Raw genomic sequence first — 11521 nt, forward strand, 5'->3', positions numbered from 1 at the left:
GTCGAAAGCCTCTACAGGTCCGACTGCAGGCCAGTGTCTAGCAGATCGCCAAACTCCTGACCGACGCGCAGTGGCAGATTGCGGAACCAGGTGTTCAAATAGAGCAGATACTTCGGGATGGACGCCTCGATCAGTCCACGGCGCTGGGCATCGATGATGGCGGCGGCCGCATCGTCCGGCTTTACCATCTTCAGCAGGCTCGGGAAGCGAGTGTACGGCCGTTTGCAGAGTCCCGTGTCCACCATGTACGGGTAGATCGTGGTAAACTTAATGTTCGGCTTTGCCGGATCGGCACGCAACTCCTCCGACAATGCTTCCATGATGCCGCGGACGGCAAACTTCGTGCCGCAGTACGGTACCAGGTACTTGAACCCGATCATGCCGGCGATCGACGACAGCACCACAATATGGCCCCGGTTCTGCTTGATCATGTCCGGCAGCAGTGACTGGATGAACTGTACGCGGACCGAATATAGGAAGAACGAAACAGTGAACGGATGTCCGGGAGGTGCTCTCCAGCACAGTAACAACACCTACCCAAAAGTGTGCCAACACATTGATATCGAACGTCTTGCGAATTTCGTTCTCCGTTTGCTGCAGCAGCGAGTGAGTCGGCATGATGCCGGCATTGTTGATCAGGATGGTTACAATGCCAACCTGATCGCGGATCTTCTTGCACGTCTCAACTACCTGTTGGCGGTTAGTGACGTCACAGCTGGAAAATAGAGACACGGTGAGCTCAAGGATAGTCATTACCCTGCAACAACTCCACAAACCGCTTCGCCTTACATGTAACCGAACGCCTTGCCACCCTTGGCCTTGATGGCGTTGACCGTTTCCTGGTTCGTCTTTTCGTTGACGTCCACGCACACGACGGTGGTACCGAGGCTCGCGTACTGCAGCGATAGGTTCTTGCCCATTCCGTGACCCGCACCGGTGATCAGTACAATATCGCCGCTTACATCCCGGGCCGGTGGCAGTACCGCCATCTCGAACAATCCGCGCCCGACGATGTACATGGACTTTACAATAAACACCAGCACGTCGAACAGTACCAGCACTGCATTGTACGCCATAACGGCGGGATTGTTCGACGATCCGCTACGATTAAGGGTTTAATATCAGTGGCTTTACTTGCTGCCGTTACCCGGCGACTCCACATTACCGAGGCTCTCCCCAACGTTGAAGTGGGATAACATCATTGACGGAATGGCGTTGGACACATTCACAATAACACACATAGATTGGACACTTGGACACTTGGACGTAGGAAATATTGACGAATCACAACAATTAACGACTAATAATGAGTAATTGTTACAAGGCACTAGTGAAACGTTTACAAATGATGTGGTTATGTTTTTTTTTTGTTGAACGACAAAACAAACACAGCGACATAAAAAAAAGAAACAACCGGTTGTTTGCAAGAACAGAAAAAAACAACATTAAGATCTTAATGGATATGAGGAGTGATTTGCAAAAATGAATTTTAATGGTGTTTATGCCCCCCCGCCACCTATCAACCTATCTGCTGATGTGTGGTATCTTGGGCGATAATGGTCTAAAGCTCACTTAAATCTCGCTGGAAGTGACCGTTTCGGGAATTATCGCCCCACGCGCCTGTATCGAAGTTGCACGAATGTGCCGGAGTTATCGATGTAAACATGAACTTGAACCTTTCGATTTTGATAACGAGCTCAGCTTCTTAGCTACGCCTAGCTGATACGATGATTGGAATCGAATTTATGGCGCTTACAGGCAGCTTTGATAAAGCCTCCGTCCTTATGGTCAAGGTTCGTTTGGATACTGTGTTAACTACACGTTTCTAACGAATCGACATGACATCGACATTCTTTTGGACGTCGTTTTCAAGATTTTTGTAGGCAGTAGCCAGGGAGATATTGCGAGTGTTAATTGCTCACAAAACTTGAGCTATAACCTACTCTAATATGGCCTCTTATTTAGATATAACATACTGAATGATTCAACTTTGACACGATAGCGTACACATCTACTAACGATGAGGTTGAATGTTGGACGTTAACAGAGAAAATCTTCACGTTTTCAAACACTTGTTTCAACTGCAAGTTTCTCTTAAGAGCTCAGCATTACTGACCAGTAACACCTGCACATGCAGTGGGAGACATGAAATGATAAGGATAGAAGATGATATGGATCTTGTTGCAGCTTGTTATGTGTGTCTCACATGTTATGGCCCACACCGCACCAGAACCACCTGGCTTCCATTTGCAATGAAGTTTACAATTAGAACACATAGCACCTCGATGATAGGTCGACAAACTGTACGCCGGAGCCCAGTAAAAGAACACCGGACGGGACGGGTAGGTGAAGAAGAACACACAAAAAACGCACACACATGAACATGAACACTTACTCTTGCTGAGGCATTGTTGCGGGGATGTTCTCTCGGGTTGAGTGACGCTACGGTTTACAGATTGATCGGGTGCGGTTTGGGCTTCAACCGCTGCTGGTCGACGACTTGGAGCACCGTATCGAAACAGGTTCAGAGTTCAACTGAGGGCTGACGGTCGTGACACGGCCGTGTTTATTGGAAATTCGTCGATGGTTTCTATTTCTGATTAAAGTGCTTTCGTTTGATTTCGGTATCAAACAGTTCATGCGCTATCACTGTCCCAACACACGCACACCAGGAAGCGGCACATGTATGGACGGCACCGCGCGGTGATTAGAAGGTGGACCGGATGAACCTTTCGCACTGCACAACACTGCGGCGGAGAGAATCTGCTCGCGACACCAACACACTGACTGGGTGCGAACTGAAGCAGGGCGTCTTATCAGCAGTTTCCGTTGATCCGCCGTTGGTTATCAGGTGCTGATATAGGTTAGGTTGGTGATTGGAACCGGCGCGAGAACGTAACGTAACACACTGCTGCCAGTTGTCCAAATGCTTTCCGAACACTACCGACACTTGTCTAATCAAACTGGGATTTTGGGTGTGGTGCGGCGAGATCTGCAAAACGGTAGCTTCGATATGCAATATCTCAGCTCTCGCGCGCTGTACCTTTTTAGAAATTTCACCACGCTGTATTAGCAAAAGCACTGCGTATTACAACTGCCAGGACCTTTTAAGCAGCACCGGGTGCAATTCTGCGAAACGTACGCCACGTAAATGGTTCGCCTTCTAAGGCACGTTCGATTTTTCCCAAGCGGATGAGGCTTGCTGAAAAGCCTGCCGTGGTCTGTATTTAGCCCGTACCGTTGCGCTGCCAACCGCACACTGAAGCTCGTCCGGACGCACCGATGCTGTTTTAAATTACCAGAACCACTGAGCGAGACCGGGGCCGCACAATCCATCTGCCGGATAGTGTGGCCTTCCTGCTCGACTCCCACCCGCCGCCCGCTAAAAAGCTAAAACCCCAGCGGCGCAAAAACTGGAGGGAGTGGAGATGTTCGACGACGATCTTCGAAACCGATCGGTGCGTAGGGCCGGCTTACGGGCCAAGGGCAGGACAGGGCGAACATGTGCGAAAGAATGGCTGTACGGCGGGCTGTAAGAACGTCCCGTACTTGTCCACGATTCGCGACCCGCTCGGCCGGGCGAGGGACAGGAAGAAACACTTAGCAGCGTAAATGAAGAGGGAAAAAAACGAGTTTCTTTTTTTTTTTGCTGTGCAGAAGAGGAAGAAATGCAACAATCATCGCTCGAACATGAGCTTCAAATTCTTCCCCATTATTGGTGGGGTACGTGAGTGGTGGATGTGGGGCGAGATAGGAAAAAAACTGAAGAGCCCCCAGGAGATCTCCGGCAAAGATCCATACCCAGCGGAAGCTCAGAGAGATGTCAAGCTGGTTCGTGTGCGTCTGACGCACTTGATCCATACCTTGGTAGCAACAACAAAAAAACCTCCCGCAAGATGAGATGCGAAACATAATAAAATCCAGATGTTTGAGGGAGTTGCTTTAGCGATTTCGCCACGGATGTGATGACATCTCCACCGTCCCTAGGCTTACGAGGAAACACACACACACACCTAAAGACAGTGGGGTTTTGTGCGAAGGCGATTAATACGATACAAAAACATTTTGCGCCATGTTCACGAAAAACCGCAAAAACAGACGCATCGGATAACTTCAAGGTGAACCATTCTGACGGCCCCCGGTGCAGAGATTGTGCGGATCCAGATCAACTCTTCGCCACGGAGCCGTGTGCCGCCTGCACCGCGCTACCGGTTCAGGTTCGGTACTGCGGACCAAGCAAGTTCGATGCCAGTTGACTGACCTTTAGCAGTGTCGTGCAGTACATGTGAGGTACGCAGAAGGTCAAGCGACGTGGCTACCTCGCTTGCCGCGTCGGAGGACCCGCGGGCGGCGCGCCGTAATTAGTTGTTTCGCATTTTGTGAAGTCAACGTTCTGTGCCGGGTGCCTTTTTGCTGGAGCCCCGATGTGTCCGACACATGTCAAACTTCTGCCCTATCTGCCCGGTGGGTATGTAGCGCATGCAACATGGACTTGCAGCAGCAGTATCGAAGATGACATTTAGTTAAACGCTTACTCCCAAAAATTGCGTTGTGCCAGAGTCGACAACAAGGTGGCGGTAAAAGCGTACGACGTTACTCGTTATCTCGGTTCGGTCTTATCCGTTCAGCAGACCTTCGATCTGATTTCGGAGCACTGCCACCCGGTCGCATTCCACACGCTTCGCAACGTGCAACGGTGCCGGCAGTTTCGCGCGCTGCTCGCCGTTGACCTTGCCACGCGTTCGACCATCCGCCCGGTCCCGCGAAACCCGCGAACGAGCGAAAACGAAAGCGCCGCGCAGTGCACGGTGGCGGGGGGAGGTAACGGGGGCAACGGTATTGACCTAGGACACTGCTGCACCACGCGTGAGTTCTGTGTTTGATGCGTGCGGTGCGGCGGGGGGGGGGGGGGGGGAGGCGGGTGGGCCGGTTTTGGGTTTTCTTTTCGATCGCTTTTCTGCCTCGTACCAACCTTTCCGCAACCGGTTAAACCAGTCCAGGGGGCCCGGGCCCCGCCACTAGACGCGCATCCTTTGCGCTAAACTAGGCGAGGGCTAAACTCGGTTCCGAAGGACGCAGCTAGAACTGTGTTGCGCCTGGTGGTGGCCTTTTTTTTATCACCCACTCGAAGACGGTGGCGGACCGCTGTGAACGTTCTGCAGCGTGTGTGCGAAACGGCGAAAGCGTCCTAATCGTTGCATGACCCGAGCATGACCGGCTCCAGCTACACTCGGGTTCTTTACCCTTTGGGAAGGTGTTGCCGAGGCGTACTTGGCAAAACCGGTTTTATCTGTGCTAACGAGCGGGCGTTTAAGAACACACTAACCTCGATCGGAAAATGTTTAGAAAACTGAAATCGAATGGCATATGCCGCTCTCTAACGACTTCTAGGTCATCAGTTTACCCAACCCTATTCACACACCGTCCAATGCTGAATTTAAAGATTCATATAAACACAACCGTTTTCGGCTCTTACTAGCTATGATGTACAGTATTACTCAGGAAAATTTAATCCTCTTCGCATAACCACACAGATCTGATGTCTAATGACATTGTCGGACATCAGATCCTTAAGACATCTCCAATCGATAGAGAACGTGGGATATTCTGCTCCAGTTGCATCGCTTTTGATGGAACTAGTTTGTGAGTGATGTACTGCAAGTGGATGAGATAGAATAGGAGATAATCTGAGACCTCTAGGAACATCTTCTTTCTTTAGGGTCTCCCTTCCGCTTTATATCTCCAAGAGATTATGGGTTTCAGGAATCTTTTGAGAGTCGACTCCTGACTTGAATGACTACTCCCAAAATGCTCATATTAATGACTCTTATCAAAAGATCTCACAAAAGAATTCTTGTGACTTGTGAGAATGACTCTTCTTAAAAGATTCATTAAGCACAAAACTAGGACCTCTATATACATGAGGTTCTTTAGCTCCGGAAGAAGAATAGCCGAAGTCATCGTTGGAATCAACGGAGCTCTTGAGTCTCTTGAGGTGAGTAGAGTCTTGATGACAGAATTGCCGAGTTGGTCGCAATTTCAAGAATTTGTGTTATTGATCTAAGCAGCTCCACTCCCGCATCCGATATGGAGACCTCTCATTATACTCCCAAACCAGGAGAGTATAGGAGGCCTAAAGCAACCAACCAAATAAAAAGAAGAAGAAGAAGATCTGAGCAACTTCTAGCAACAATGTATAAATGTTAACCCAGCAATAACATAACCTGGACATCCGAAACCGACATGCAAAGGTAAGTGTCGAGGAGGTACTGTGCTAGTTGCGCGGAAGCAGACCGGTGCATCTACCCGGTACCGATGCGAGGTGTCACTCGAACCGTCCACCGTGCAACCAGGGGCAATGATCATATAATTGGCACTGGCTCTGCTGTCATTGCGCACAAGCGTACCGCTTGTTGGAGCGTTATGGTCCGCGCGGGGGTGTGGACGATTAATTTATCACATTGATCGCACACTTGTGGACAAGAATCAGGTCCAGGTTGGGGTCACGATACGGTGACCACGCCGGGCTTGTTCCGCACGGTTCTGGAAAGCGCTGTTGTTGCTCCGTGCACCTCCGGCGGAGTGATACCCCGCCCTAAAGCACCGGACAAACTACTGTTGTGTCATGCGCCATTGTTTTTTCTCTCTTTTTTTGCAATGCAAACCTTCTCCATTGCGCTTGTTTGTGCTGCTAGATTCGGATGCTTGTCGGTTTCGTCACCCCAATTAGCACCCTTGTCTAAGCAGGTGGCACGGAAAATGTCAATGCCAATCGCCGGTGCCAAGCTTCCCCGACTGTAACGACGATCGTCGACCGTGTGTTTGCGCGGTGTCTTTGTGTTGACTTACCGGTCGTTGGCGTTGCTGTCTTCGCGTGTGTTTCTTGGCGGGCGCGGTGGAATGCCAGAGCTTGAATTATCGATGAACTGCCTGCCGTTGGTGATGCGGGAAAGGAAACAAAAAGGGGGGGGGAGAAAAATCAATAAATCAAAAAGGGAAAATGCTTGGCAAGATAGCGGCAATACGAAGGTAAGGCAACACACGCTTCGGCACTTTACCGTGCGACGTTCTACATTCTAACAACACGCCGCGACACCTTTGATTCCTCCGGATCTCAACACTGTAACACTTTCGTTCTCTTGTTTTCCCGCGCCTCTTTGTCGTACCGCACGTTTTGCAGCACCGTGTAACGTGGTGTCTTCAAGTGAAGAGGCGAAAGTGCGGTAGGCACAGTGACCCACATGGAGACCTCCAGCCGGGCATTATGAGGCGCGCATAATGGGCAAATAATTATTACTTCCGTCTCTTAAGCGTGTGGGGCCTTGGGGGAGCAGTGTGTCCGACAACCGAAACTGAACGGGACGGAAGTCTTCCGTGCAGCGCCTGCAAACGTTAACACCGGGCACGTGCTCATTAATTGTGTACATGCGTGCCGCAGGTAATTACAGTCCTTGAGGTTCTTAGCTCGCGCTCCTTTTGGGGTTTTGGGTTTTTTTTTTTGCTGAGCACCCTGGCGACGCATTGGCCGATAAGAGTTCCTTTCCACAGGACACTAGCCTAGAATCGCTAAACATCCCCAACATGATCACGCCATGCCGAAGAGTGTGTACGCCGAGTTCCTGTCGATGATCCACAGCTCCCAACCTCCTCATATGTCGCGCGATAGTTGCAGTGGTGATGCTGATCGCGTTACACACCAAAACGGTTAACTGGGGACCGTCTTTTTTTTTTTTACATAATACCAACTCGTGATGCTTATCGCAAGAGTGCATCCGATCGCACCGCAGCCATGCATTCATTCTTGATGCCACCCCTGCGTCCATTCAAGCGTTTCAATTCGTGTTTGGACGTGGAGTTCAAACACGAAACGAGCAACAACAAAAAAAGAAGACTGATTGCAGGTTATGCAAGATCTGCTGACATCTGTTTGGGGGCGGGGGATGAACATTCGGGTTGGCTGAGTTTGGATGTTGTCAGTGTTATTGTTTTAGGTAGAACCGAAGTTCTACATATAGTTTTCACTTATTGCTCAACACGCATAGTATAACTATACTTACTACTAAGAGCTGGTATCTCCAAAAATCAAACTATCACCAGGGCTTACCAGGGACAGTATCTACTACGTAATAGGTAGTGTAGATAGATAGTGTCGGATAGCAACTACTTACAATTGATGTCTCCAAAAACCCACCTATCACTGCTTAACAAGGATAGTATCTACTAAGTACTAGATAGTATAGATAGATAGTGTCGGATAGTAACTACTTAGAGTAGATGTCTCCAAAACCCCACCTATCATTGCTCAACACGGACAGTATCTACTAAGTAATAGATAGTATAGATAGATAGTGTCGGATAGCAACTACTTACAATTGATGTCTCCAAAACTACACCTATCATTGCTCAACACGGACAGTATCTACTAAGTAATAGATAGTATAGATAGATAGTGTCGGATAGCAACTACTTACAGTTGGTGTCTCCAAAACCCCACCTATCATTGCTCAACACGGACAGTATCTACTTAGTACTAGATAGTATCAATGGATAGTGTCGGAAAGTAACTACTTATAGTAGATATCTCCTAAAACTCACCTGTCACTGCGGAACACGGATAGTGCATTGTCGATGTTATCATCCTGCAGCATGTTCATGATGATCCTGTTGCTCTTGTGGCACCTGCCAAACGTGGCGACTAGCAGTAGTTGGTGGTCGTCTTTGTGCCAAGGTTTATAGAGTGTAGTTAATATGTCGGAGCTTTTGATTGATCACTCGCGACAAATACCAGACGTACCGGAATCGGACCGTAGATTATAAGTTCACACTCAAAAGCACATGCACACCAGTTCTTGATAATCACATGCAAAAAACGCAACGTACTGGTGTATATATAGGGAGGTTAGGAGTTGAGAAAAAAAAACCAAAGGCTCGCGAAAATCCGATCCGTCCACACCCGTTGGCGGTTGGAAGGCGACTAACTCGGAAGAGGTTCCGATGGAACCGGCACGCTTCGGAAAGCACTCCGAAAGCGTTCGGAAAGCGCGTCGCGTCACTCTCGTCCTCGGCGTTCCAAACGGATCGCGTCGCCACGCTCCACACCGTCTGCGGTGTTTCTTCCGTTTTTCGGTGGTGCCCTCACCCACTGCAATCACCCGCACTTCCAACGAGAGCAATTTGTCCAAACAAACCGACCCCTTCCTCCTACCGCACAGTCTTACCCGCGCTTGGCGGATGCTTCTCTCTTTCCGACACCCTCGATCGTGCCCAATCGATGCACAGTGGGTCCGGTCTTGGGCAGCTCATACATGCTCTCCCAACCCTTACTTGATGCGTGAATGATTAGATGCTACCGATGGCTTAGATTTGAACAGCGAGATACAATCATTATCTCCCTCGCTCGCTGCCCCAAGACACAGTGCAACTCGCCCAGAGCTGGCCTCGTTTGTTGCACCTAGAACGTGCGAGCTACCGAGATGCCTTTATCTGCCATCCATCAATCAGTCTGCCGAAGTGTAAACGGTCTGGTTTTGCTGGCACGCTCATTTCTGTCCACTTCGCGGCCCGGTGTGCAACCCCGACCGCTGACGCACCGTTTTGATAGTTGTTAGCTTCGTTTACCATTACTAGCTTTACGTAATTTGTCCTCCCACCCATCCGTCCACGGTGTGTGGCGTGGCGCAGCCGTTAATGGTGGAGCAATGAACACATGGTTAGAAAGACAGGTGAGTTCATGATACATTCATGAGCATCGCCGTGTTTGCTATGCGGAGATGCTAGACTGATGGACAGGGTGATAACAACTGCAACTGGTACTTGATGTTATTGACTTGTAGATTGGAGGAAGATGAACTGTTTTACTTTGTATTTAAGGGAGTTTATACTAACTCCTTATGCATACTCTTGAACTCTAATAATATTGAGTAACTGAAGGTACTCCCCATCTCTATTCCCTGCTTGATTTTATTTGCCTCAACGTAGCGCGGGAAGAAGAGTTATGCCATTTTGTATTTGAGGTAGTTCTCGCTATTCTAATCCTTAATGTTCTCTATGCACTACATATGCACCACTTAGTTTTAGCAATATTGAATGTCTAACTAGGGGAACTCTCCACTCTCTTAGCTGAGGTCCAAAAAAATCCTTCTCAGATTGCAAGATCAAGTTTATACGGTTTTTTTTTTTTTTAGATTATGCTACCGGACATGTTGAGCCGCATAGTGGTCAGTGCCACTTGGAATGTAAAAAGCCGGTCCCCGGCCATGAGATATTCCATCCCCACGCTACCCACCGCTCGGAACGATTCGCGCCTGCCAGAAAGAGAGCACAGACTGGCCAGAGGCCTCGATAGCCCAAAAACGTTACACACAGCTAACGCAGCCAACACACATATTAAAATACCCCTCCTCATCCCCCCCCCCCCCCCCCCCACCACCCACCCCTCCTCGGCCTAACCTCTATTGACCTCTAAAACGCGTGTCAACGTTGTGTGGTGGCGGGCACAATTAAGTGAACGCGCGGCACGTAAAATTTCGTCCGTTCCGTGTAGCTGTTGTTCATCGTGTTCTGTTGGTGTTGGGGCATTTTTTGTTTTGTTTTTGTTTGTTTGTTTGGCCCACCTGGCCCATTCAAATGGTGCGGAGCGGTTCAGGGTAAATTGAATCTGTATCTCGGCACCGCATAAATGGCAACGCGCGAAGCAATCGGAACCGCTCACGTGACCGGGCTGATTTGCAATCGGTTTTGACAGTTGTTCACTTTCGGGTGTGATGCCCGCGCGGGCTAGGAAGATGGAAAGGAAACAATTAGCCAAGAAAAACATGGAAATGAAATCGTCTCGCAACTGGCACCCTTCGATTCTTGATGAAACCAACAAAAAAACACGTATGAACTTAAATGCTCATTTAACCGTTGCACGCTTTCAAATTGTACAGGCAGTCCCTGAGATACGCGGTTCCTCGTATAGAAGAGAATTTGGTTTTAGAAAATGGCCTTCTGAGTTAGTTTATAGCACACAACCTAAGCAAAATGGTTAGAAATAGATGGAAAATATCTTACTTTTTAAAACAAAACATTTGTTTTTAATTTATTTCAATGCATTTTAATTTTTTTTTTTCAAAGTCGCCTGATTTGCTGCATAAATTAAGCGCAGAGAAGAAAGTCAGGTATCGAACAATGAAGTATTAACGATTTCGCTCCCGAAATTCGACTTACGATTTTTCCCGGGTTATAGCGGTCCGCTATAATAGCGTGTCTCGGGGACTGCCTGTACACGATTTCCATTTTCCCCAAACATCCCTCAAAAAGTTTTTTTTACAGTTATTCAAACACACACATTGAAATTATGTGTGTTTTCGGTGTCAGTTAAACTGTGTAGCACTATAAAGGCATATCGCTTTGCTTTATTTTGTGTTCCGGGTACTGCCGTTACGAGCGTTACGGTGGATGGTCTAGACCAGGGGTGTCCAAGCCCTTCAGCCCGCTGTTCGCATTAGTTGAAACTACGATAACGCGGGTGTCACTAACA

General features: G+C 48.7%; 1 protein-coding gene across 1 annotated transcript; it reads right to left on the reverse strand.

Moving 5' to 3' along the window:
• Window positions 1–11: 11 nt before the first annotated feature.
• LOC128709098 (short-chain dehydrogenase/reductase family 16C member 6-like) lies at window positions 12–8654 on the reverse strand. The gene is made up of 5 exons (XM_053804085.1): window positions 8596–8654; window positions 6850–6930; window positions 790–1101; window positions 538–715; window positions 12–455 (listed from the first exon to the last, which is right to left on the reverse strand). The coding sequence occupies exons 1-5, from the start codon at window positions 8652–8654 to the stop codon at window positions 12–14; spliced, it is 1074 nt and encodes a 357-aa protein (XP_053660060.1).
• Between the last annotated feature and the right edge of the window lie 2867 nt (window positions 8655–11521).

The sequence above is a fragment of the Anopheles marshallii genome, chromosome X (genome assembly GCF_943734725.1).
Source record: "Anopheles marshallii chromosome X, idAnoMarsDA_429_01, whole genome shotgun sequence".
In the NCBI taxonomy this organism is placed as follows: Eukaryota; Metazoa; Arthropoda; class Insecta; order Diptera; family Culicidae; genus Anopheles; species Anopheles marshallii.